Below are 27754 nucleotides of genomic sequence, written 5' to 3' on the forward strand. Positions count from 1 at the left end.
TTCTTTTCAAGGAACAGCCTTCCAAAATGGGGTTTTAAAGCTGCTATTTGTGACAGTTTCGTTTTGTTTCCTCGAAAATGGACAATATCCTAAAATAGGCAATGTAATAGCTTATGTCTCTATCATTCTCATTAGTTGAAATGTAGTATTATTTTATACGCTAATAATGAATTCCAAATTTTGATAGAGGGTCCACACAATGTCAATATACAAAATGTACTATTTGAGCAATATGTATTCGATATGCCCGGAATTTGATGTTCCTGTGAAGTTGGTTTCACCGTTCAACTGATTTCATTATTTCGATTTTAAAACAATCTTCCCGGTATTTAGAATTGTGATTTCTTCAATACCGAAGTCCCATAAAATAATGTCCACAAAATGGTTTAAAATGAATTACTTAGTATTTACATAAATGCGTCCTATAAGGACTTACAGCCAGGTCCAAAAACAAATTACTATAGTGTTGTACACGCAACCGTGGGGACAAAAATATTGCAGATTACTCTTGGCAAAGCAGAGCATCCGTGCATGAAGTTGCTTATTGATTCTCATGGTAAACATCTTGATATCGCCCCCTTAGCTATGAAAGTGTTTCGAAAAGATTATTTGGTGGAAGAAAAGTTGGAAGTAGGGGAAGAGTGTCAAGCCAGTGACATGTTAGTTGCGGTTGCAACCCCAAAAGGCCTCAGTTGGGGCTATATTAAGGAAGGCCTCTCATAGAACAAACATTTGAAAGTAATCTCTGATCTTGCCACCGTGGTGCAATGGTTAGCGTGCCCGCCTTGCATACACAAGGTCGTGGTTTCGATTGCATTAAAATTTTCTGAATTTTACTGTTTATAAGACGCATTAAATAAAATAATGGAAATTTCCTACGGCAAGTCCATGGGAGCCACCGTGGTGCAATGGTTAGCGTGCCCGCCTTGCATACACAAGGTCGTGGTTTGGATTCCTGCTTCGACCGAACACCAAAAAGTTTTTCAACGGTGGATTATCCCACCTCAGTAATGCTGGTGACATTTCTGAGGGTTTCAAAGCAACTCTAAGTGGTTTCACTGCAATGTGGAACGCCGTTCTGACTTGGCTATAAAAACGAGGTCCTTGTCATTGAGCTTAACATGGAATCGGGCAGCACTCAGTGATAAGAGAGAAGTTCACCAATGTGGTATCACAATGGACTGAATAGTCGAAATGGGCCTGATACATCGGGCTGCCACCTAACCTAACATAACCTTGCCTAAATCAAGACCAACTCAAACGAACCTAATCACGTCGGGGCGCCAGCAAATTGGCGCGGATTTACGAACTTCACTGAACCCGAAACCTGGTTAGAAACACTCCTTAAGTCCATGTAAGACAGGGAGGTGTTTCTAGTTATTAATGCTACTATTATAAGAGTAAGTAAGCTTAGCCCGTTATTTTGGGCTCATTTAGATTATTCAGTCCATTGTGATACCAGAGGCGATGAACTTCTCTGAATATGTGCTGTCCGAGACCGAATTACGCTACACGGTGAGATCACTTAGAAATGCCATCACCAATAATGAGAGAAGATAATCCACTGTTGAAAAACATTTTGGTATTTGATCGAAACTGGGATTGAATTCATGATCCTTTGTATGCAAAGCGAGCCTTAGTAGGATGGCTCGTTTTCATTATCCTCAACCAGTGTTTTTATGCCGATTTCATAACACCGTCCACATCCGCCCCCCCCAAAAAAAAAATACTAATACGACAAAGATGACTTATCATTTTTGGATTCAATCGTATTTTTGTTTGTTGTATTTAATTTAAATATTAAGATTATTATAATTATACATATAAGTTTAAACCGATTACAATTTACTTTGTTTTTATTATAATAAGTATATTTTTTCTGTGTTTTGTTTGTATTCTTTCTTATTTGTTTGCTGTTCTCCTTTTTGTATTTTTATAAACATGTTTTTGTTTGTTTTTTCTTCTTTTTTCTCAAAGAATGCTTTTGCTTTGCAACTCGTGTTTTAGCATTTTCTTTGAACCTATTCTTTGTGGTTTAGAAATTTTAATAATATTTTCTTATTAAATCCTTTAAATTACCCACACATAATAGGGGGTATTCATGTTTGCATGTAATATTTTTATATATCTGGGCATGATTTTTAGTAGTAGTACGTACATACATATATATATATAGGTTTTTATTTATCTTTCATTTATATATTTTTTTTTTGTTTTCAATAATATAATAATTAATTTTAATTAAATTATTTGTTTGATAATTTGTTATCATTGTTGTTGTAAAAAAGAGATGTGAATGGAAATGGAACATAGTAATGTTGATTGATTGAATGAATGAATGAAGTTGTTGGCGGCTGTTTGAATACGTATATGGAGGGTGGGCTTTCTTTGTGAATTGTGTGCGGGAGAGAAAGGGGGTGGGGGTGGGTAGTTCTCATGACAAGAGTTCGTACAAGGATTGGGTATGGAGGAGATATAAGAAGGCGTGTGGAAGATGATTGTTTAAAAACAACTTGTTTACTATTACTAAGGGCTCATTCATGTATGTCTCCTATATGGTATTTACCCTAAAACGTAGTTTTAAAAAATTATAGCAAAATGATAATAACGACGACAAGGAAAAAGGTATAGGATGGTGTTACGATTTAAAAATAGTTTAAAAAGATTGATTCCTAAATAGCGATCACTAACTATTCTTTAAAAACTGACGGAGATATATGTTACTGTTCTTATATAAACGACGACAACGATGATGACGACGTATTTAAAGAGGGGTTATGATGCTGTGGTTGTTTCTTGTGGTGTATGGATAATGAGATATTATTGAATATGGGCTCTTGGTTTTGTATTCTCTCTCTTTGCAATACCACAGGATGTTGTATTTTTCGTATGAGTTATCTTCTTCTTTTTCCAAAATCTTGTTGTTATAAAGCAGCGGCAACGACGACGATTTCAGCCATCTTCTGAATCCATATCAAAAAAACATTGAATTACATATTTTCACTTTCCCTTTTGAATATATATTTTTTTTATTATAGAAGGAGAAATCGCCAGCATATATGTTATGTAGCAGTATAGTCTGTGTGTATATATCTTAGAAAAATCAAAAGGGATCTTAATTCTGACCAGTCCAATAGGATGGTGAATATCCTTGTTTTGTAGCCGACTTCGATTGGCTACTTGTGGGTTGACGTTGACCAGTGCTGTTTGAATCCTAAAAGAGAAAATAAAAAATATTATGGCATATGAAATTTAAATTAATAAAAAATTAAAACTATATATAACCAATACTAGGGACTTCAATATACGAAACTTTCAATTTATATAGGAAATAACTAAATACCGAAATGAGATGATTGAGTAGGCAGTCATACAATTTTCCAACACTATTCAGAAACTTTAAAATATAATGTGTTATTTCTTTTTTTCCTTGAAACGAATTCAGACTTTTAAAAAGCCACTTAAACTTTTTTTTCTATGTCTTCATCATCAATTAACATTGTAGGTGTTGTGTGTAATAAATTATAATTCTTCAAAACTTAGAATTAAAAGCATAGAGTCTACGGTTGAAGCTATCAAAATAGTTTATGTATTAAATGCATTTCCAGTTTTAACAGGACATTTCTCCAGCCCTAACATTTGTTAAATTCTTATTTTTTCCTATTAATGTAAATGTAATATAAATAACAAATAATGTAAATTTAAAAAAAAGAGGTCACTAATATAAACCTAACTAGGGGAAGCTTAGATGATAATCTTTACACGAAAAGTGTCACCAAAATATTTTCAATTAAAAGTTGATCGAAGCTGAAATCTTTTTTAATTAAAAAATAATTGATATATTGAACTTCTTGACGTGATTAACATTAAGTCAATAATTGAAAAATTTTTAATTAAAAATTAATTGACTAAATTAACTTTTTAATCAAACTCGAGGACTAAAGGCCATTTTCGTGTAGCACCGTTAGGCTTTAACTTCCAGTTAACAGGAAGTAAATTGTTGAACTTTAACTGAAAATTTTTCAGCAGTTCAATTCCTAATTGGCATATGGAATATATAGGCAAGATGACAGTTAGATCCATAGTACGGACTAAAGTGTTAACTAACGTAGTATTCATGAAAATGGGGTTACACCAGTTAAAAAAAATTATAAATTGTTTTCTCTGAGACCTCCCACGGCAGACTAGGGTAGTTTTGGCCCAATTAAGATCAGGCAAGTGCAGCCGCCTCAATTCCTACTTATCGGTGATTGATAGCAGCGTAGCTGACGTTTGTCCAATTTGCAACCAAGGGCCACACGACACGCGTCATCTTTTCTCTTGCCCAGCCAAACCAACCCGACTTACCACCAGATCACTCTGGACACACCCCATCTTAGTCGCAGAGTTCCTTGATCTGCCAACAAGCTGATGTACCAAGCGTATAACATGAAATGGATGAGATCACAATAAACTGTTACAACAACAACAACAACATAAATTGTTTTTCAAATTTGTGATTGAATAAATAAAAATTGTCTGCATAAGCTTATGTTGAGTTCACTCCATCTTTAATGTAGCCGATCATTTTGTTTCAAGTCCGACTTCAAGGTTTCTGCAGCAAATTATTATTATTATGAAAGAAGCCACCGCTACCGGGAATTGAACCCGGCACTTGGGGTTTGCCTGACGACATTAGGTTATGTTAGGTTATAACGGCACAGCCTTACTACATGTGAAACCACTGAGAACAGCTTTGAACAGACACAGAAATGAAGCTGGCATTTCTGAGTGGAGATAAACCAAAACTCAAAAACTTTTTGGTGTTCTGTCGAAACTGGGATTGAGCAAAACATACTAACTAACTAATATGCAAGACTAACTCTCTTCACAAATCTCTCGGGGGGAATTACTCTTAAGAAATCAAATCTAGAGATCAGTTTATGTTGAGGCTATATTTCTTTACTTAAGATATCAAATTGGAAGATCGGTTTACATGGGAACTATGTGATGGATAGACAGAAAAAAATTTAACGAACATTTTTCCAGTTAAAATTTTAATTGAGTTTTAAAAAACATTCAATTAAAAGTTTAATTGGTTCAGCAAATTTTTTAATTGAAAGAAAAATCAATCACACAAATTAATAGTATCAATTAATTTTTTAAATTGACTTCCAATTATTTTTTTAATTGATACTGATTCAAGACATTTCAATTAAAAAATTAATTGGATCAATTAAGTTCGTGATTGAATCAGAATTTTTTTTTTTGTGTGTATATTGGACATTTTTATTTATTTCTTTTATATGATACTTAAAACTTTGATTATCCATTCCCGATGTTTATGATTGTTGTTCTTGATTTTGTGATGTTTTCATGATATTAACCCTCTAATGCCCCAATTTTTTTTGCCAGCTGATTAAATTTTCAATGTTAACGACACGAAAGCAAGAAAACTAAACACGAAAAATTTATACGGTAAAATTCAGTATAAGCTGCAAAGCCTCTTGAACAGTTTAAACTAAGTTTTCCTTTTATTTTACCCATTTTGATGTCTTAATGTGTGTTTTACTAAAAGCTTCCTTATTAAATGAAGCCCGCCTAAAGGCGGGATTGGGCATTAGGGGGTAACTTCTGAAAGAGCGTACTTTAGATTCCTTGTCCGCTTATTATTACAATTAAATCACAATGAAAAATTCAATTTTTATACTGTAGCTTTAATTGGGTAGTGTAAAAAGTTTAAGAAATCAAATCTGACCTAATAACATTTTCGCATTAGCCAATTGATGCCAGCGGCCCTCATTATAATGTCTATCAGAAACAAAAATTTGTAATATAAACTGGAAATGTATTGTATGTATGTAATATATGTGTGTATGTAAGTATGAGTTTAATTTCATTAGGTTTTATGTATGTTTAACTTTTATGAAATTATTTCTAAGACACATTTCTATCAACTTACCCGGCGGGATGAATTGTGAATCCTGCCGTCCATCTATTGACGTCCAATAAAAACCAAAAGAAATAATAATAAAAAATCAAACAGGAGAATATATCATGCATAAGTAGTTTTGTTTGTTTTTCTTTTTTTTGTTTATTTGAATTGATGATGGAGGAAAGTAGTGGTGTTGTATTTTCTAGACAGAATTATTTTGTATGTATTGGATTTTTGGTAGTTTTTTGTTTTAATAATATTGTTGCTGATTAAAGAGATAATTAAATGAAGAAAAATATATCAATTTTATTCAAAATCGGTTTAATATGTTTTGTTTTATAACAAATTGTGGATTGATTTAGAAATGTTATGCAACTTGTTTGAGGTGATAGAAGAGATAGTTTTTTTTTTTGCAGGAAATAACAAGATGAAATTTGATGGAAATCTGATGGAACATTATTTGCAAGCAATATAGTCTCTGCAGCAGCGACAAACACTAATAGTATGGTAAAAAGTGGTAGTAGTAATAGTGTATGCATCATATAAGTTCAGAATATTGTTAAGTGTTTTGTGTTATTTATAAACAATGTCTTAGTAGTTTAAACATTTATCCATTATCTCTAAAGAAAAACACTCAAATTCATTTTGTTTTACATGTTTATGGTTATTGAGCTGAGTTCAGAGAGAATTTCAGCACCTGTGTTTTCACCACTACCTGAACAATAATGTGCCAAACCTACATGGTCATGGAGGCCCGCCCTTTCGTATACGGATGTTTCTAAAATTGACATTATGAAGGCGGTTTAAACCTAAACTCGATTGAGAGTAGATTTGGTAGGATCGTGAAAGTTTTCCGATTCTAGATTTTACGCAATGATGAAGGATCTGCTTCTTATAACCGAAACTGAATGTCTTATAACCACGGTTGCCACAGTTAGTAGAATTCTACAAAAAAATGGTAACTTTTTCGGGCTTGGTAGATTGGTAGAATTCTTGATGTTTTGGTAGATTTTGCAAAATAATCCCAACTTAGAGGGACTTCACAAATTTTCTATAGAAATAAAATTTTAATAAAATTTTCTATAGAAATAAAATTCTGACAAAATTTTCTATAGAAATAAAATTTTGACAAATTTTTCTATAGAAATGAAATTTTCTGAAAATTTTCTATAGGAATAAAATATTGACAATTTTTTTTTATAGAAATAAAATATTGAAAAATTTTTTTAAAGAAATAAAATTTTGTAAAGATTTTCTATAGAAACAAAATATTGAGAAAATTTTCCATAGAAATAAAATTTTGATAAATTTTTCCGCAGAAATAAAATTTTGAGAAACATTTTTATAGAAATAAAATTTTGAAAAGTTTTCCAAAGAAATAAAATGTTGAGAAAATTCTCAATAGAAATAAAATGTTGAGAAAATTTTCCATAGAAATAAAATTTTGAAAAAATTTCTATAGAAATAAAATTTTGACAAAATTTTTTTATAGAAATAAAATTTTGACAAGATTTGACAAGATAGAAATAAAATTTTCTATAGAAATAAATTTGTGCGAAAATTTTTTATCGATATAAAATTTTGAAAAAAAATTCAATGGAAATACAATTTTGACAAAATTTTCTATAGAAATGAAATTTTGAAAAAAAAAAATCTATAGAAATAAAATTTTGACAAATTTTTCTATAGAAATAAAATTTTGGGAAAATTTTTTATAGAAATAGATTTGTGCGAAAAATTTCTATAGAAATAAAATTTAGAGAAAATTTTCTATAGAGTTAAAATTTTGAGAAAATTTTCCACAGAAATAAAATTTTGAGAAAATTTTTTATAGAAATAAAATTTTGAAAAGTTTTCCATAGAAATAAAATTTTGAAATGTTTTCCATAGAAATAAAAATTTTGAGAAAATTTTCTATAGATATAAAATTTTGACAAAATTTTCTATAGAAATAAAATTTTTAACAATATTTTCTATAGAAATAAAATTTTTAACAATATTTTCTATAGAAATAAAATTTTGAAAAGTTTTCCAAAAAAATATGATTTTGAGAAAATTTTCTATAGAAACAAAATTTTGAAAAAAAAAAAATCTATAGAAATAAAATTTTGGAAATATGATTTTTTTTGTTTATAGTTTTTTGGTAAAATTTTCTCCAAATTTTGGTAGAATAATTTTGGCTCAAGTGGCAACCGTGCTTGTGACGCCAAGTGTGAAAGAGAATCTTTCTTGTGGGAATCCATCACCTATGTAAGACTTTCTATTACTAATTGTTTAATAAATGAAATTGGAGACCGACTGTGCAATATTATCTGTTTTTTTAATCTCTATCTCAATAAATGAAGATAGACTTAATCAAAATTGTATAACTGGAATCAGTTGTAGAATCAGCTATCTTTCCTCATTTCATTATTCATTCATTTTTATTTTGTCAAAAAAAATATATATATATATAAAAGGCCCTTATCATTGGGTTACTACAAATAATCGGACAACACTATCGATAAGAGAAATTCAACTGAACTTAAGTCAAAATCCGACTGAAATAAAGGCTGCGTCTCTAAGGCTAAAAACCATTTATATAGGTTGATTTTTTGATATAGATAAATTTTTTATATATAAAATCCTATATAATCGTAACAATTTCTCGATAAAGTCCCTCACAAAGTAATCTTTCACCAAAATAGGCCCAGCATAAAAATCAGCTAAAACGACAAAAATTCTGTTGAAAAAGACAAAGCAGTCAAAATTTGCTGAAAGGGCAAACATTGTCTGCATTTTCTCATCTCGATTACACTAAACACGTTTTAGTTTGTCTGAAAAAATTGAAAATGTTATCCCGGGGCTATAAAAAGTATATTAACAGTATGTCTGGTATTTGCTCAAAAACTTAAAGACATAACAGCAAATAAAACTATTTTTGGGTATTGGAAATAATTTGGGTAACATTTTAAACCCTAACAATTTATGAATTACAAAATATACAGTATGGCAAAGTTTTGTCTATGAGTCATGTTTTTATACCTCGATTTTCCAGAAATCTGTTCTCTGAACTTATAAATTTTGACAATAGAAAAAAGACGTTGGATGAAAATAATGGAATAATTCAATATTTGTTTTATACGCATTTAAAAATGACCTTGAAAGGCCAGAAAAAAATATTTATTTATTTATTTATTTATTCAACAACGTAATATAAAAAGCCGAAACAGGCCAAATAAAACTATATTACATCTCATAATACTGAATAAAAGGAAAAAAAATATATACAATAAAGTTAATCTACGAAATTATTTTCCGATTTGTGTTACTCTTTAAGAGTCCAAAAGCAACCAAAATTTGCTGGTCGAAACATATTTGAGTTATTAGTTAGTTAATTTACGGTTCCTACTCTATTATAAATGACAAACGTTTTCATAGATCTTTAATATCGTGGTATCACTGCATTTAATACCACAATGAAATGAATAGACCGAGTGAGACTAAATATGGCGGGCTGCCACTGTACCTAATCTAACCCATCGTGCATTTTAAACACCGCACCACTTTAAAGTTAAATAAATAATTTTTCGATTAGTTCATGTTCACGAAGAATTTTTTTTAGAAAAAATCGATTAGTTGACTTTTGTTTTACGATCTCTTGTTAGTGTACTGTCTGTTGTATCCCTTCGATTCCATAGAAAACATATAAAAACTGAGAGTTCAATTTTCTGGATGACAAAGTAACCGAGGGTTTTTTCCATGAATATATGCACACAAATACAAAGTGATTATATGGTTAAATCGATGTTTGTTGTTGATGATGATTATGGCTTATTGTTAAAACTATCTACAAATGCATAGCATGGATTTTAATGTTAACAAATTCGCAATGTGTCGCTTTTTTTTAATAAATTATCAAATCATTTCTTTTCTGGTATTTCGGTACAATAATATTTAAATTCAATTTTCAATTACCTGGTGAATCTGGGGATGTATCATGTGGTGACCAGCAGCGGGCATTGTGGGTAAATACATGCCGTATGGTTGTGCTGAAGTCCCACCAGCAGTCTGTGTATTTGCCATATTAAAGGGAGGAGGTGTGCCCGAATGGAAATTCTGCTTTTCATAGGACTATTAAAAAAAAAATAATTGAAAAAATATTACATATAAAATTTAGAGTGACTCAAGATGGGTATATGTTCGTGTTTTATGTTCTTCTTTTTTTCATGTCATCTTTTTTTTAAACATGACATTCTATAAAAACATACTTGTTTTCATGTTTTGCAAAAATCGAACCTAATACCCATGGCCATATATAAAAATCATTGTACTTACATTGACCTTATTAAGTGCCACATGCCCTTTTCCATACATTGAAGAAGTTATGTCCGAAGCTGTACCAGCTTGTGGAGGATTTGTTACATTTTGGGACTTTGTGGGTTGATTCACACTTGAGGGGTATGTTTTGTTGGTATAGTCTTGTGAAGCTTGAGAAAGTGCATCATAGTTGGTTGAACCATAGCCTGTATTATATGAAGGTTTAGGGAATTGTCCTCCTGAAGCTGTGTTGGCAGCAGGAATTTGCTACAAACAAAATTTGAGAAGCCCCAATTATACATTTTTGCTATTTGTTCGTGTTATTAAAACTTACCGGATAAATGGCTGGGGTGCCATACTGAAAACTACCAGGCATAACATTGCCGCCATAGAAATATGCGTAAGGAACATTAAGCATGGGTCCACTAGAACCAGCTTGTTGTGACATTGTACTTGAAACCTTTGAATGAAGTCAAATAAGTTGTTAGGCAACATCAATATGTTGAGCTACTTACATTACTAACAGGACTGGAATTATTGTCAGTTCTGGCAAAACGACCATCAGTCATTGTTGAATAGGCAACGGAACCTAAGTTATCACGACCAGCTCCCAAACTTGTAGGTGTTGTGTAGTTCAAGTCATAATAACCTTGCTAAAAATTAAGAAACAATGAAATATGTGATCATTATTGTATTTAACAATACAAATAAACTATGAAATACCCACATTTACCGTCTTATGCATACATGGGAATATTGTACATATTTTATGGGTGAATATAAATCTATTTGAGAGCAGAAAGGGAGCGAAAACAAACTCTTAAGGACAAGTAAATGGAAATATAATTTTCAGTTAACCAAAAATAAATTTTTGGTAAAAATATTTTTATGAATTTAAAACAAAAAAAAAAAGAGAATTTTTATTAAAATTTTAATTTTTATATAAAAACAATAAAAAAATTGCAATGAAATTCAAAAAAAAATTCCAACAATAATAAATAAAACGAATGAAGATAGAGGAAGCACGCTCAAAAACAAACCCAGCCAACTACATTCAAATCGATGATTTGAGTTTGGCAAAGGAAAAGAGATATGCTTGCAAATTTGTTTAGGCAGTAGACGACTATCAAAAAACCTTTTCTCGTACGATTCAAGTGTAGTTCACTTTGGGTTGAGTGAATTACCCGAATTTATTTTGATAATTGTTTGATAGTTTTGCTGCAAGTAGAGGATGCTGATAAGGAATGTGGTAATACAGAAACAGCTGTACATCCAACCATCTTGCAGTCTATAGGGCTTTGCCCAAATAAATTTGACAAGCATACTTTTCCTCTGTTGGTTAAGCTACACTTGTAGTTTAGTCAATGCATGGTTTTAAGCTGAGTTCAAAAACAAAAATAAAAAAAAAATAATTTTATTATAATTTTGATTTCACGTTTGTAATAAATATATTTTGTGCTAATTTGATTTTTTTAAGGTGCTGCCTCCCTTTCAGCTCCTTATATGTATGTACTTGGAAATTAATAATGTAATATATATATATGTATATACATATTAGAGCTCAGCCGAAGAATCGGCTTCGGTCAAAAATCGACTTTCAGCGTGATGAGACCGAATAATTGAAGCCGAAGCTGTCAGATTTTTAGTAGCTTAATTTTGTTTTCACAAGAGTTTTGGTTTTATCAATTTTAATTTTTAGTTCTCCGTTCATAACTACACAAGACAAAAAAACAATTTATGGATGCAATCACGAAATTAATTGATCTAATTAATTTTTAATTGAAAACTCTCAATTACAGAAATGATTGTATCAGTAAAAAAAAAAATAATTAATACTATTAAAGTTTGTGATTGATTTTTGTTTTAGTTAAACAATTTATTGAATCAATTAAAATTTTAATTGAACATTTTTAAAATTCACTTTAAATTTTAATTGGGCATTTTTGTTGAACTTTTTCAGTGTAGAGACGTTATACAACTTCAGATTTCTTAAACTTTTCGATCAATCCTAATTTTGTAGTGAATGGAAAAATTATTTATCAAAAAAGTACCCTATTAGCCTTCTATTGTTTGCTTTATATTTTATAGGATCAAAATAGGGCTATAAGAAAAAGCCTATTTTGACTATAGTCTACACAATAGAAAGCAAACAATAATAGAAGGTGAATGGGGTACTTTTTTTTTTGATAAATAACTTTTTCTTTCACAACAAAATTAGGGTTTATCGAAAAGTTTAAGAAATCTTTAGGCTCGAAATCTACTAAAATTGGATTTGGAATCCCTTTTTTATAAGGCAAATAAGAGTTAAAAACTAGTTAAAGTGGATTTTACAAGTCTATAGTGAATGACTTATTTGATAGAAAAGCAAAATAAAAAAAATAAAAAAAACTAAAGAAAATTTCTGTATTGAATTTGAATGTATAGATTTTGAATTTTGAAAGTCATAAAATCCTGTTTTATTTATATTTTTTAATATGAAATTTATGAATTAACTAAATATCATTACACGTTTAATATAATAATCGTATATGACCAATATTGGCTCGATTATAATGGATTCAATAAAAAAATTATACATCTAAAAATCGTGGTTGGTCTTCGGCCGAATATTGCCGAACATTGTCTTCGGCCACAAATAATCACATCGGTCGAGCTCTAATACATATATAATGTATGTGTAGTATGTATGTATATGAATGTAAGGAGAAGCAATTGATTATTAATAGATGCAATAGAGGGAATGATGAGAGGACGAACTATTTAAAGCAAGTTGATATGAGATAGGTTCAATGCAATACAATAAAAACATTAACGTATATTGCTTAGCAACGTGTCCTTTTTATATCTACAATGATATTTTTGTACAAAGATAAAAAAATAACGAGTATATGTTGAATTAACACTAAGGCATTACAATATGGTCATTTGATATAAAGCTTTCTGAAAAGTTGAAATCGCATAGGTAATACTCTTGTCTAAAAATTAGGTTTGAGTTTTATTTCAAGTTCGCTTTTTGTGACTATTAGTACACCCTATTCTCTCAATTTATTTATGAATATTTGTATATATATTTGTAATTGTATATAAGTTTGTTACTGCATTTAAAACGCATAAAAGATGGTGATGGTGGAAAGTCTTCTGTTTAGCAGAACCTAGGTTCACCCGGGCAAATTGTTGACTTCTGGCCAAGTTCTCTCATTTGTTAAAAAAACGAACATCATAACGACTAACAGTGATTGCGAACCCGATAATAAGATGTATGAATTTGTCGTCTCTTTTTTTGGGGGGTGCTAAAATATTATTCCAGCTAAAGAAACTTCAGAATATTAACCCTTTCACTACTGATGTCCACTTAGAAGGACATTCGAAAAAGACACCAAATTCTATTTTCCCACTAAATTTCTATTTATTTCCCGATGTTATTTTAAAGTAGAGGCTTTAATCTAAATAAGCTATAAATATTTTCCATATTGGTGAAGTCTAAAATACATTTTTATAAACTTCTTTAGCAATAAACGAAAAATACGAAAATTTGAGAAAAATTTTTTACTGTATGTTTCTAGTAAATGGACATTCATACAAAAACTAATGCTGATACCTTTTCGGGTTCTTTTTTGTATTTTTTCTCACACTTTGAAGGATATTATAGGCTAAATAGCGCTTAAGCCATTTGATCACAATTCAAGAATCAAGTTTTCAGAACAAGCTCATATATCTCTTGAAGTAATTGAGGTAGGTTTTCAAAATGGCAATTTTTGTTCTACATGCTGTTAGTACAAGTAAAAACAGAAAAAAATAAAGTTTTGAACATTAGGTTTATTTCGGTAGTGAAAGGGTTAAGAAAATCGAAATATAGGTATATATATCGATTACCATAGGAACATGGGGGTCGATCTCGTGCACTACAAGTCTGATCTTACGTGTGCGATACTTAAGATTTATGATATATATAATACGGACCAGAGAACGGATGCGATCTACCGAAACCGACCGGCGTATTTAGTAAATAATAATATTTGAAATTTTAAAATAACAATTAGTAAAATAAATTTCAACCACCAATATTAACCCTAGACAGTTATCCTTCGTCAAAATGGCGACGCGTAGTTTCATTTTCCATCTAAAATGCATTTTAGTCGACTGGGAAATGATAAAATTTAAATTATACTAATGCAGCCATTTTATGAATTTTTGTCGTATACTAACTAAAATCAAATTGAATAAAAAATAAACTCAATTGTAGTTCTCATTTTTGCTCACTATTCAAATAAGCCGTAGTCAAAATGTCGTTAGTGCACAAAAAATTAGGATGACTTCCCAGGGTTAAACGCAACTGATCACTGTCGGTGCTTCTTTGGTACGAATGTTGGTCTCCCGAAAACAACCACTCAAATTTTTTACCTCATGTCTCAGAAGTGTTATTTGGTAGGTACTCCCTCAATTCTCTTAATATGATGCCAATTGCTGGTAGTTGTTGTTGTTGTTGAGTGCAATCTCACTCAGGGTATGTATACGACCACAATCGTTTTTTGTTAACCGAGTATTGCTGCGATGCCAATTGGTTTAACACTGCTAAATACCAATAACCAATATTGCTATATACTAATGGTGCTTTTGTTTTTGCATTTGTACCAATGTAAAATATTGCATGGTAATTGGTGTCTTACTCACTGCCACCGGCATTTATGGTTAAGATTGCAATAAGAAAAAAAAAAGCCACCGGTTGCAGTTAATAAAAAAAATTAAACTCGGAATATATACCCCATATGTACCAGCAATTTTTGATAAAAAGCATGTATTTCTACAGTATTTTCTCAAATTTTCAGAAAAGGTGGGTTAAGATCATATAAGAAAGATTTGTTGTTTGGTTGGTTAGGAGGTGTGAAGGTTACATGTGTTATTATGAAAAATAAAAAAAATAAAAAAATGTGATGATGGAGCGAGATATCATGATTGTTTCAGAAAAAATGTGTACGAGTGTGTGTATGTGTTTCTTTGTTTGTATTGTGTTGCATTTCTCCATGAACTCACCACGTGTGGCACTCGCTGTTGCATCATTTGTAAATCCTCGTAAGAATAAACTGGTTGCTGATAGTATGGCAATGAAGTCTGAATATATTGACTAACCATTTGGATGTTGGGCACCATTCCACTACCAGCTCCGCCGCCACTACCACCTGTGGGCGCACCACTACTACCCGCTACACTACCAGTCTTATTCACCGCCGATGCTACACCACCGGATGAAGCAGCTACAGCTGATGATGTACTAACACCACCACTGACACCTGAAGCAGTCGCAGCACTATTACTATTCACATTGCTGCTATTGCTACTGCTGTTAACACCACTTCCACCAACTCCGCCAACACCACTGCCGCCACTAACAGACTGCGAGACCACATTCGATGCGGCATTATTTGCAACACTGCTATTCGAACTGCTGCTGTTGGCATTGTTGTTAGCTAGGGAAGAAGGATTATTAACGTTTGAATTGCTTGTTAATGCACCTAAAGTTGAGGAGATCATACTATTTGTCACAGCAATGTTGGAATTGACAGCACTTGACACGGAATTTACAGATGTACCACTACTATTGCTAATGGCATTGCTAGACGAAACACTGCAAAATAATAATAATAATAAAATATTAAAAAAGTAAAAAAAAAATAATTAATATTAATATTCAATTAGTATTTAAAATACAAATTTAGACCTAAATTTAACAAGTAAGGTTAAAGAGAAAAACAAACGCTTGAAACGCTCAGAACTCAATACATTTGGCTGACTCAAAATACCACTTACCTTTCGTAATGAGATGTATTTGAAGATGTCGAGGTGGGATCCTTTAATTTTGCACTAGTACTAAAGTTACTATACTGAGACGATGATGTATTCGTACTGCCCGTGTACCTGTGCCGGTAGAATAAAAATTAATAACAGAAAAATTTCGAACCATTTCGAAATAGCGACAAATTATCAAATATTATTGAAAGTTTTAAATTGAATATTACCCAAAATGAATACAACTTTAATTGGTAATTTTGATATTTGGATTTAAACATTTTTCTTTCTTTTGTAAATGTAAAACAAGTAAGAAAAGTCTAAAGTCGGTCGGGCCGACTATATTATACCCTTCACCATAGATCTACATATATCAACATTTTTGATACCATCTCAGCTCCTTTAAATTTGTTGGGAGCTATATAAAGGTTTAGATTCCCATATACAAATGTTTAAATCAGAACCGATTTGGAGAAGCATTTTTAAACGTCTACAAAACCTCTGGACTTTAAATGTAAATATGAGAAATATAAAGCTAAAGCCATTTTATTGCACAAAAGTGCATTTATTATTTATCCGACGATACACATGTATTAGAGATATAGGACAATTTGAGGCATTTTTTGGTGAGTTCACAAGGATATTGACTATATTTCACCACAATATGTGGTCATTTGTCGGGATTGTGACAATATTTGACCACATCGAGCGACATTTACAAAGACGGGACCTTATCAAAATCTTCTGTGGAAAGTATGGGGACATCACATCTTCGCTGACGTTGTAGCATTTTTGCCTAAATCGGAAGAATAACAGGTTGGCGGATAAATCCCCGGTCTGACACATAGATGGCGTCGCTAGTATTAAATGCATATTTTTATATAGTATCAACCTTCAAATGATTCGTGTCAAAATTTGACGTCTGTAAGTCAATTAGTTTGTGAGATAGAGCGTCTTCTGTGAAGCAACTTTTGTTATTGTGAAAAAAATGGAAAAAAAAGGAATTTCGTGTCTTGATAAAATACTGTTTTCTGAAGGGAAAAAAATACGGTGGAAGCAAAAACTTAGCTTTATAATGAGTTTCCGGACTCTGTCCCAGGGAAATCAACAATAATTGATTGGTATGCAAAATTCAAGCGTGGTGAAATGAGCACGGAGGACGGACAGTGGACGCCCGAAAGAGGTCACATTTGACCAAAAACATCAACGTGTTGATGATTCTGAGCGGTGTTTGCAGCTGTTACCTCGTAATACACCCGAGTTTTTCCGTCGATATATGACAATGGATGAAACATGGCTCCATCACTACACTCCTGAATCCAATCGACAGTCGGCTGAGTGGACAGCGATCGGTGAACCGTCTCCGAAGCGTGGAAAGACTCAAAAGTCCGCTGGCTCTTGTAGGGAACTATGTTGAATAATAAAAACGAATTTTGACAAAAAAATTTGTTTTTCTTTGTTAGACCGGGGACTTATCAGCCAACCTGTTATATGGAGCTTTATCTAAATCTGAACTGATTTGGATAAAATTTGACACAGTTAGATAGAATGTTAAATCTTTCTTCTGTGTAAAATAAAATCAATTACAGTAAAAATTCCGTTGAAATGGGTATAAAATGTGATATTTCCTCTCAGGGAAAAATTTCAAGTAAATCGAAATGAAAATTTGTTCTCCGGATGTTATATGAATCTAAATCGGGCGAAAGATATATATGGGAGCTATATCAATATCTGAACCGATTTTCACCAAATTTGGCATGGATAGCTATAATATTAATTCTACTCCCTGTACATAGCCTCACATAAATCGGAGTATAACTTTGGCCTCTATGGTCACATGAGTCTAAATCGGGCGAAAGATATATATGGGAGCTATATCTAAATCTGAACCGATTTCAACCAAATTTGACAAGCATTGGTAGAATGTCCATTCTACTTTCTGTGCAAATATGCAGGTAAATCGATGTTAAACTTTGGTCTCTGTGATCATATGAGTCTAATCGGGCGAAAGATATATATGGGAGCTATATCTAAACCTGAACCGATTTCAACTAAATTTGTCACAATTGACGACAATATTAATTGTACTATTTTGTACAAAATTGTAAGCAAATCAGGGTAATACTCTGACTTCTGGGACCATATAAGTACCACAGTAGTGGTGAAGGGTATAAAAAGTTAATAAAATGAGAGTAGTCCGAAAAGTACTTAGTCTCATGGACACTGAATCAAATAATCACTCCACTTAGTAAAAGACAAAAGATGATAGTAAAAAATTTTAAACGGATCCTTTGTCAATTTGGTATAAAATCTATTTTTGTATCCATAGATTTATGATCGTAAGATTCGAATTCGTTATCTCGACATATACCTTTTTTCTAAATCGTTATAAATTTCAAAATTCTCGTAAGTTCAAAAATTATTGAACTTCAAAGCAATTGTTTTCTACTAGTATTAAATTGTTTGGAGTAGGGCTCCTCCAAAATCTGGCCAATATCGGATACCAAGTATTCGTTATATCCCAAAATTTTTGTATCAAACCGGGCTAAACACAAATAATTAATACAATTAAACATTTAGCATCATACGAAAAATTCCAGCAAATTATTTTTGGGAATAATCACGAAATCAATTGATCCAATGAAGGGACCACTTGTTGGATATAAAAATTGCATATTAAAAAATAAGGTACCGAAATGAATAAACCACGATTTACAAAGTAAATTATTCAACAAACTGCAACTATTTTTTGGAGGAATAATTATTTCAAAATATATTATATTAGGCAAAACATATCTTAAAAGATAATTTGCCGCCACATATGGTTGATATCTTGGTCGAGATGGGCTAATTGAAAGAAAATGTGAATGTCTCTGATCCTATGTCTTTATCTATGTACATATATGCAGAATGATAAGCATTCTCCCAAAAAATCAAAATACATACCCGGTACTGTTGGACAACCCAGTTGAGCCATAAACACTTTGGCTAGACTGATAGGCTGGTTGTGATCCATAGGCTGATGATAAATAACTGGAATTTGTGTTTGCCCTAGACGTAGTGACATTTATCCATACACAATTGGGGAATTCAATCAATTCAAATATTAACAGCAGGCAGTGAAAAGCATTCAATCAGTAAAATCAAAATAATTTTGAATTTTATAGGTTAGGTTAGTCAAAAAAAGGGAAGAAAATAAACATAACAATGTTAGTTTGAACTGGGCTCAACCATAAATCTCACTCAAATTAGTATAATTTATAGAACAAAAAAGACAATTCGACGAATATTGTAATATACTTACGTTGCACTATTACTGCTACTGTTACCACCAACTGAAGGAATGTTTTGTGTTGAATTAGCCACACCACCAACACTTGTTGATCCTCCTGGGACATTCGAGGCACTCTGTGCAACCTGTGACGCTGACTGTTGTTGTTGTTGGTATGAAGCCATAGAGTTTTGTTGGTACGATCCATATGCTTGAGGTTGATATGAATTGGCCACCGATGACTACAAAATATATATAAGAAAGGAGTTAATTACTAATAATAGTAATAAGACTCGGGATGCATCGATTTATTTTACCTGCACGTTCCCATATGCTGAATTGCTGTAACCCTGAGAAGCTACAGATGGTTGGTAAGCATTTGTAACACCTTTGTTGGAAACATTGGCGCTTTGGTAAGAACTTTGATAAGCTGTGGCTGCAGTAGTGCTTTGCTGATACGGGTCATTTTTAGTTAATTGGTCCAGAGCATTGGTACCAGAGCTTTGTGTACCCGATCCAGTTACACCACTAATTTGTTGTGCCTGCTGCTGTTGTTGCGAAGTGTTTCTCTGACTATAACCCCCAGCCGTTAGTGTATCGGTCTGATACGAACATTTTTGTTGAGTGTTGAAAATGAAGAGGAAAAAATCATTATAATTTAGTATTTATATCCACTGGATTGAAGTTATCAGAAAATCTACCTAACTAACCCCATAAACTTTTGAATTAACAAAAAATCCTAATGGGAAGTTCAAAATCTACTTCAAGTTTTTTTATCTACAATAAAATAGAAATTGTTGTCTTTATATTTAAGGAAATAGTGACACCTGCATGTGTAAGATCTTTGAGGTGAAGTCACAATCGCGGAAGAAACTCGGGGTTCTTTTAAAATATTACATAACTGCTTTATAGGATTGCACAGCCTCTATAAAATATTTCCATATTCAACTTACCACCAAATGTGAATTAGGCAATCCCGATGATAACGATTGTTGCTGCTGTGCTACAGTCTTGTTTTGATCGTACGCAGAAGCATTGACATCCTGTGGAGATTGCACCAATGATTTTTGCTGCGCCTGCTGTTGACTTTGTTGGCCATCCAAAGTTACTGAGGTGTTGAATTTTTCCGACAAATTTTCAAATGATTCATCTGTGTTGAAGTCCAAACCTCCAAATTGTACATCGATATAACCGATGTTGTTCAAGGAGTCGCCAGGCATTTCAACAGCACTTGAAGGAATCTATATGGAAAAGTGAAAATAATTATTCAAATGCAAGGTTTTTTTTAAATGAGGGTTCGTATATTTTTTACCTTGGAGGGGGGAGGAAGTTTAGCACGTGCCCGCCGTACTTGTGGTTGTTGACCACTTTGAATTTGTGACGTGGGATCTGTTGATATCGCCGTAGATGATCCACTACTATTTGTTCCCGTGCCAAAGACATTGGCATATGACGTTGGGTATTGCACACTGTTTGGATTTTGAGCATAGCCAGCCATTGGCTGCTGTTGCTGGACATTACCCACTACTGATTGACCGGCCGTATTTTGCGATGTCAATGAATTGAAATACTGCGATTGTTCCACCGACAACGTTGTCGACGATTTCATCTGTTGTTCGAGATGTTGCTGTTGTACCTGCTGCACTAAATTGGCAGCTGCAGTTGCTGCATTCGAGAAACTATCAACGGCACTGCCGTACTGTGAACTACCCAAATTTCCCCCACTTATACTGGTACCACCACTAGATAATGAGCTTGTGCCACCAACAGACGACTGTGGTTGAGTACTACTTACAGCGGCGCTGTATTGCATGATCGGCGTTGCGGCGACTGATGATAAATTGCTTGTAGTATTATCATCAAGGCCGGTGTTGACGGTATTATTACCCACTATGGAGTTTAAGTGAGATCCCTGTGATGGTGTTTGCATAGAACTGCTACCAATTACTGACGTTCCAAGGTGATGATGGTCCAATCCTTGTTGGGATGATAAGTCACTTGTCATTCCCGTTGAATTTGTGTTGCCACTTACAGCGGCATTACTTCCGGCCAGACCACTGCTTAAAACACTGGCTGCCGTCTGATTCTGCAGGTTACTCGGTGTGAACACCTTACTGTCCTTTAGGGAGCCGACGTACTCTTCATTATCCCAATCACCCCAAGAGTCATCTTGACTTTGTTGTTGCCGTTTCTCTGCAATTTGAGCTATAGTGTTGTCCCACAGCTCAACTTCTTGATGATCGTCGTTGGTATTATTGTAGCGTGAACTATAACCACCACCGCTGCGATCACCACGACCGCCAGCTCCTCTACCGCCACCCAGGCGACCACCACCTCTGCCCCCACGGCCAACATAACCGCCACCACGTCCTCCTCCAACACCGCGGCGACTATCACCCCCTCCCACAGCACGGGGACCACCGCGATAGTTATCATTGGCACGATCATCTCGGTCGCCACCACCACCTCTGGAATTGCGCTCATTTTCACGGGCCTCTCTGCCACGCCCTATTATAATTTTATAATTTTTGGGAATTATAATTTGAAAATTTTTGTAAAAGCCAACTAAGTAAAACTTACATCCTCGACTGTCCGAACCAGCGCGACCACCACGATTGCTACTATTTCGGTTACGTGATTTTTCACGTTTGTCCGTATTAGCATTACCATCGGCCCAATCACCGTCTCCACCACCTGCATTACTATCCTGTGCAGCATTTGCGGCTTTGTTCTTTTTCTTCTTTGAAGATGTCTCAAATGCTCCCTAAACACAAAAAAAACATACAATGTATTTTTTGGCCGAGAGGCGTTAAGAAGTATAAGAAAATCATACCACTGGAAGTGTTTCTAATAGAAACAGCACTGCATTCTCCAAATTGTTGTCACATTCATATAGAGCACAGCAGACCTCTTCCTCAGATCTCTGTGTCATCTCTATGAGTGTGGCAACCTTTTCGCGCATTTGTGGATCTTCTGACATATTACTGTTGGTTATCTGAGCAATGCGTAACTGTTCTGCTGTTGGCTGTAAAACAAATAAGTGTATAAGTTTTAATTCTTCAACCATGGGATGGATGCAATTTGTTCACTTACCTTTGGGTGAGATTTTTCCTTTTCTGTCTTTGAATTATCTGCTTTCTTATGTGAAGCCTGTGAAACTGAGTCCCCGCCACCTCCTCCAGTGCCAGAATTTGATTTTTTTTGGTTGCGACTACTGCCGCTATTACGGATTTGTGTGCTCATATTCTATGTACACTGTATTTACAAAGTAAGCTGAAAGTTATCAAGAAAATTATACGTTTTGTTTAAAGATAATGAAACCCTTAAGTTCTGTACAAAGTGAAATATCTTGTTTTTGTTGTACAAAGGACATAATACGCAGACGATTATACTGGGATTCGTCATATTAAGACTTCTTATCTTAGAATCTGCTAACGAAGACAATCGAAACTTTTGGTTACGTTTCCAGTATTGATAGGTTAGCCAAAATACCGTCAGAAATTTCTAATTCTTTGAGCAATTTCTGATGTTACCAACAGGAAGTGGAAGATTCTAATGTCATCAACAATGTCAACGTCCTCTAAGGTCTGATATTTACGCCGTGTTGATGTTTCAACACCTGACAAGTCTACACATTTTTTTTATCAACTCGGGATTTGAATAATCGAGGATTCTAGTCAAGAATGTTGCCATGTTCTGTATTGTAGGCAGAAAACTTCCGTGGGACAATTGTTGCCATGTCCCGATTAATAAAAATGCGAACACGCCGTATGGACTCGCCTTTAAAAATATATTTTCCCCGCAGGGTTTTATATAGAAGAGATCAGCATTTACAACAGATCGGTTCGTCATCTGCGGTGTCGCAAATGACTTGTTGTTGTGATATTTCCGATGTTGCTTCATCTCTTTACTTTACACACTAAAAGTATAATATCGAGATACTTGGCACTTAAATCCAATTTTGGTTTTAAGTTATCGTTAAAAGAAATATAATGCCAAAATTTAAGCGTATATGTATCGCCAACAAGTTCTGTTTTTGGTTTTTTTTGCACTATTCGAGGATGCCAATTTTACTCGATTTTTTATTGGGAAGCATTTAAATTTTACATAAATGGCGGCTTTGTTTCTGTAAACATCATTTGCTAAATGTGAACAAATTGGCGAAGTAAATGTGTTTGGATCTTAGAACATTCGAGAAAATATATGTCGATATTGTCAAATCTTATTTTATAGCGTCTACCCTTTTGTGTTACACCAAAGACATTGCTAAGAAATTTTCAGAATCTGTAATAAAGTTAGAACTTTATAATTGAGATAGAAACTAAATCGACCTAAACTCTATGAAAGAAGTATGGAATGCTTTTGGGAAATGGGACAGAGGTTTACACGTTTTTCTAAATAGATTTCATCACTGACATGGCGGCTGCAAAATGTACACATATATGCTAAAGGCATTGTGTGGAAAAATGGATCGAAATATTGCTATTTCTTCTATAACTCTCAAAAATTGTTTTGAATATGAGCATTGGTATATATATTTTTGGTCTTTTGAATTTGATGTTTCGCAGCGGAAACTTAAGTTTAAGATTATTTACAACATTAACTTTCCAATAAATAGTTACAAAAAATACAGGTGTTAATAACATTTCCTCGCAATCTCATATTTACACATAGAAATGGTAAATGTAAAGAAAAAAATCAGGTCAAATGTTGTAGCAGCAGATCCCCATTAGTGAAATGAGAAACATTCCAAGCGATACAGAGAAAATATATTTCTATTTTTGTCTCCACTTCCTAATTCTCTGAATAGTGTGCGCTACTGGCTGCTTTCAGCCGCGACTATTATGCACGGGTTGGTTGCCTATGTAAACAAAGTTCCGGCGTTTGCAACTCACCCCCCGCACACTTACTGCAACATCGGATGAATCGTGGATGGTTGGTTGTGGTCTTACGGGTACATATAATGAAAAATTTGGATTGCAAGGTTTTAAATGGCAGATCAGCGCTTAAAAAATAATAATATACGAAAAAAGAACACGCATACATCCATATCAAGCAGTTCATTGAGCTTTCCCCGTGACCATAATCAACCATAGAGGACAAGCGGTGCAATACGATCATAAAAATTAACTAATTTGCAAACTGAACCGATTAGCGAAAATATGCGTGTCTCCCAATTTTCACCAAACGTCCAAATAAAATTCAAAGGAAAACTTGAATTTTTGAAATATTAACTCTATTCATATCGCATATAGATAGATATGCCGAAGAAGACAAAGGCATAGAGAAGAAAAACACATTTTACTTTTAGAGCGACATTGTTGGAAGATTATTTTTTCAATATGTTCTGCTAACACTTTTACCACATTTTATATACAAACACATGTGTGCAACTTAGTATTACTCAATTAGAACAATATGAACAAATTATTAATTATTGCTAATACCTTATTTTTAGTGGTAACACAAAAATTGATTGATTTACAACAGCAGACAACTCCACCACTTCGGGTTTTCAAAAATTTCTTTTGTGTTCGGTTTTCATGCTATATGTCTGGTCTGTTTTAACCCCAAACGGTGTTGCCATATTGTTTATTTACTATAAGCATATTAAAGGTGGATATTGTATGCTTTTAAGTCCGGTATGCACCTCTTGCGAAAAATTTCCTTCCCATAAGATATACATTGCCGTTATGCTAACGAAATTTTCGGTAGCATTCAATTTCGTAAGCTGGTACGCACTTCTAATGAAAATTTGTTGGGTTGTTAAAAGCATATTTTGGAGAGATGTTGACAAATCATGACATTTAATCAATTTAATTTATTTCAGCCATTGTGCGTGTAAAAGTTTCAATATGTAAAGGGTGATTTGTTAAGAGCTTGATAACTTTTTTTTAAAAAAAAAACGCATACAATTTGCAAAATCTCATCGGTTCTTTATTTGAAACGTTAGATTGGTCCATGACATTTACTTTTTGAAGATAATTTCATTTAAATGTTGACCGCGGCTGCGTCTTAGGTGGTCCATTCGGAAAGTCCAATTTTGGGCAACTTTTTCGAGCATTTCGGCCGGAATAGCCCGAATTTCTTCGGAAATGTTGTCTTCCAAAGCTGGAATAGTTGCTGGCATATTTCTGTAGACTTTAGACTTGACGTAGCCCCACAAAAAATAGTCTAAAGGCGTCAAATCGCATGATCTTGGTGGCCAACTTACCGGTCCATTTCTTGAGATGAATTGTTCTCCGAAGTTTTCCCTCAAAATGGCCATAGAATCGCGAGCTGTGTGGCATGTAGCGCCATCTTGTTGAAACCACATGTCAACCAAGTTCAGTTCTTCCATTTTTGGCAACAAAAAGTTTGTTAGCATCGAACGATAGCGATCGCCATTCACCGTAACGTTGCGTCCAACAGCATCTTTGAAAAAATACGGTCCAATGATTCCACCAGCGTACAAACCACACCAAACAGTGCATTTTTCGGGATGCATGGGCAGTTCTTGAACGGCTTCTGGTTGCTCTTCACTCCAAATGCGGCAATTTTGCTTATTTACGTAGCCATTCAACCAGAAATGAGCCTCATCGCTGAACAAAATTTGTCGATAAAAAAGCGGATTTTCTGCCACTGATTTTGGTAATAAAATTCAATGATTTGCAAGCGTTGCTCGTTAGTAAGTCTATTCATGATGAAATGTCAAAGCATACTGAGCATCTTTCTCTTTGACACCATGTCTGAAATCCCACGTGATCTGTCAAATACTAATGCATGAAAATCCTAACCTCAAAAGAATCACCCTTTATGTAAATAATAAACAATTTGTTGTAGGAATATTTGGAACAAATAAAAACTGTTTTAAAAACGATTAGCTGGTTTAAAATTTGTGTGCCATTATGTTTCTCATATACATAACCAGATTTTTGTTGTAGACTTGAAATAAATTTTTGCTACCGATAATTTCGCAAGAGATGCATGCCGGCATTTAGGTGATAATCTGAAATCTAAAAATATCGGTGTACATAACCTCCTTCGATCCACCAACATTATCTCAAGTTGTCCAAATGATAAAATTGTTTGACTCAAATCTGATTTCATTTTGTACCCATTTTCGCCGTTATGGACTCTGAAAATTTCCTTTTCATTTATATTGTATATTATGCACATGAGGGTAATAAAGCATAGGTTTAGAATTCAAATAAAAAGTCTACAAACGAAAACCTGGATCCTACACAATTCTAAACTCTTCTATTATATACTCAAAAATGAAATAAACTATTACAGGAGAATATACATGTACAGTAAATATTTTGCTACTTTCGTCTAGTGAAGTAGTTGTCGAATTGAAAGAAATAATGTAAGCAAAATTATCCCGCACTACGCGGAAGTTGGGATTAGATATTTTTGATCTACTCAAGTCATATTATTTTCATATTCACCATAATCCAAAACTTCCAGAATAGAAATTGATGTCGAAATCATTTTTAATGACAAAATAAATAATAAAATAATTTCCAAAAAATATATTTGAATAAAATATAAAAACAAGTACTTCTAAAATAGCATAAAATGCGCTAAAGTACGAAAGGGGGTTTCTCTAGTCCATTTCTCTCATTGTGGTTGTTTTCACACAACTTTGTCCATGTATTTTTGTTCACCAACGGAAAATATTATAAAAATAATCAACGGAATTTCAATATTTCTCATACAAGTTTCATAGTAGGTTACGAACCCAGATTATAAACCAACGACTCTTAAACATTTCTTAAGGGGCGAAAACGCAAGTTTAGTAATAAAAAATTACAAACTTCAGGAAACCTTGATAGTAGTTCAAAGTCACTTTGACGACCAAACAATCATTTTTCAATTTTATTTCGTTTCTCCGTGAAAAGTGACCATTGGACATAGATTTACATCCATCTGGTAATATTGTTTGCAACTGATATGAAAGAGAAAGAGTACATACTAGTCATATATAGCTATCACTTATGTGTCATCGGTACATGCAAGATGCGACAGAGGGGAAAAGAAACACACAAAACTTGGGATACCGGACCAGCAAATTAATCACTAGTATTTTTATGAGAAAATCAAATTTCCCTCTACATAACATAATATTGATATCAAATAAAACTTTCAAAGGACAAATTCCATTCATAAATCACTTCAAAAGTATTTTCGTGCAGTATCCCATTTTCCACATGAGACGCCGCCATTCGCCATTTCAATTGTATCACTAAGGAGACGTATTCGTCCTTTTTCTTTACACTAATTCTATAATCTTCTCTCTCTTTCTACACGCGCTTTGCTGCTGCGACCATTGCAAGTACATGAAAATCAACCAGCACATCGAACATATTTTATAAAAAAAAACTATTTTCTCTCTTTTTACCGAACAAATAATACAACACAAGTTGATATTTCACTTTGAACTCTAGTCTGTAACACAATTTAAACTTTCTTCTAATATATGTTTGAAAAACATTAAATTTTTC

At 33.3% G+C, this 27754-nt stretch overlaps 1 protein-coding gene across 9 annotated transcripts; it reads right to left on the reverse strand.

Annotated features, from left to right (window-relative positions):
• Positions 1-1748: 1748 nt before the first annotated feature.
• On the reverse strand, positions 1749-27674 carry lig (ubiquitin-associated protein-like lingerer). Of its 9 annotated transcripts, XM_075313958.1 has the most exons (18): positions 24716-24845; positions 22362-22541; positions 22102-22293; positions 21849-22032; positions 20581-21776; positions 20222-20509; positions 19586-19870; positions 19302-19510; positions 18944-19048; positions 16019-16126; positions 15745-15836; positions 15245-15678; positions 10729-10866; positions 10548-10673; positions 10232-10480; positions 9872-10027; positions 5942-5974; positions 1749-3214 (listed from the first exon to the last, which is right to left on the reverse strand). In XM_075313958.1, exons 2-18 carry the CDS (start codon positions 22509-22511, stop codon positions 3116-3118), a joined length of 4044 nt encoding a protein of 1347 aa, XP_075170073.1. In that variant the 5' UTR covers positions 22512-22541; positions 24716-24845; the 3' UTR covers positions 1749-3115. The 9 variants fall into 9 exon arrangements, with proteins under 9 accessions (XP_075170073.1, XP_075170071.1, XP_075170075.1 ...); XM_075313956.1 differs by lacking the exon at positions 24716-24845 and adding an exon at positions 27652-27674 and having other exon boundaries at positions 15245-15836; XM_075313960.1 differs by lacking the exon at positions 5942-5974.
• Positions 27675-27754: the final 80 nt, after the last annotated feature.

Source organism: Haematobia irritans, chromosome 5, assembly GCF_050003625.1.
Source record: "Haematobia irritans isolate KBUSLIRL chromosome 5, ASM5000362v1, whole genome shotgun sequence".
Taxonomy (NCBI): domain Eukaryota; kingdom Metazoa; phylum Arthropoda; class Insecta; order Diptera; family Muscidae; genus Haematobia; species Haematobia irritans.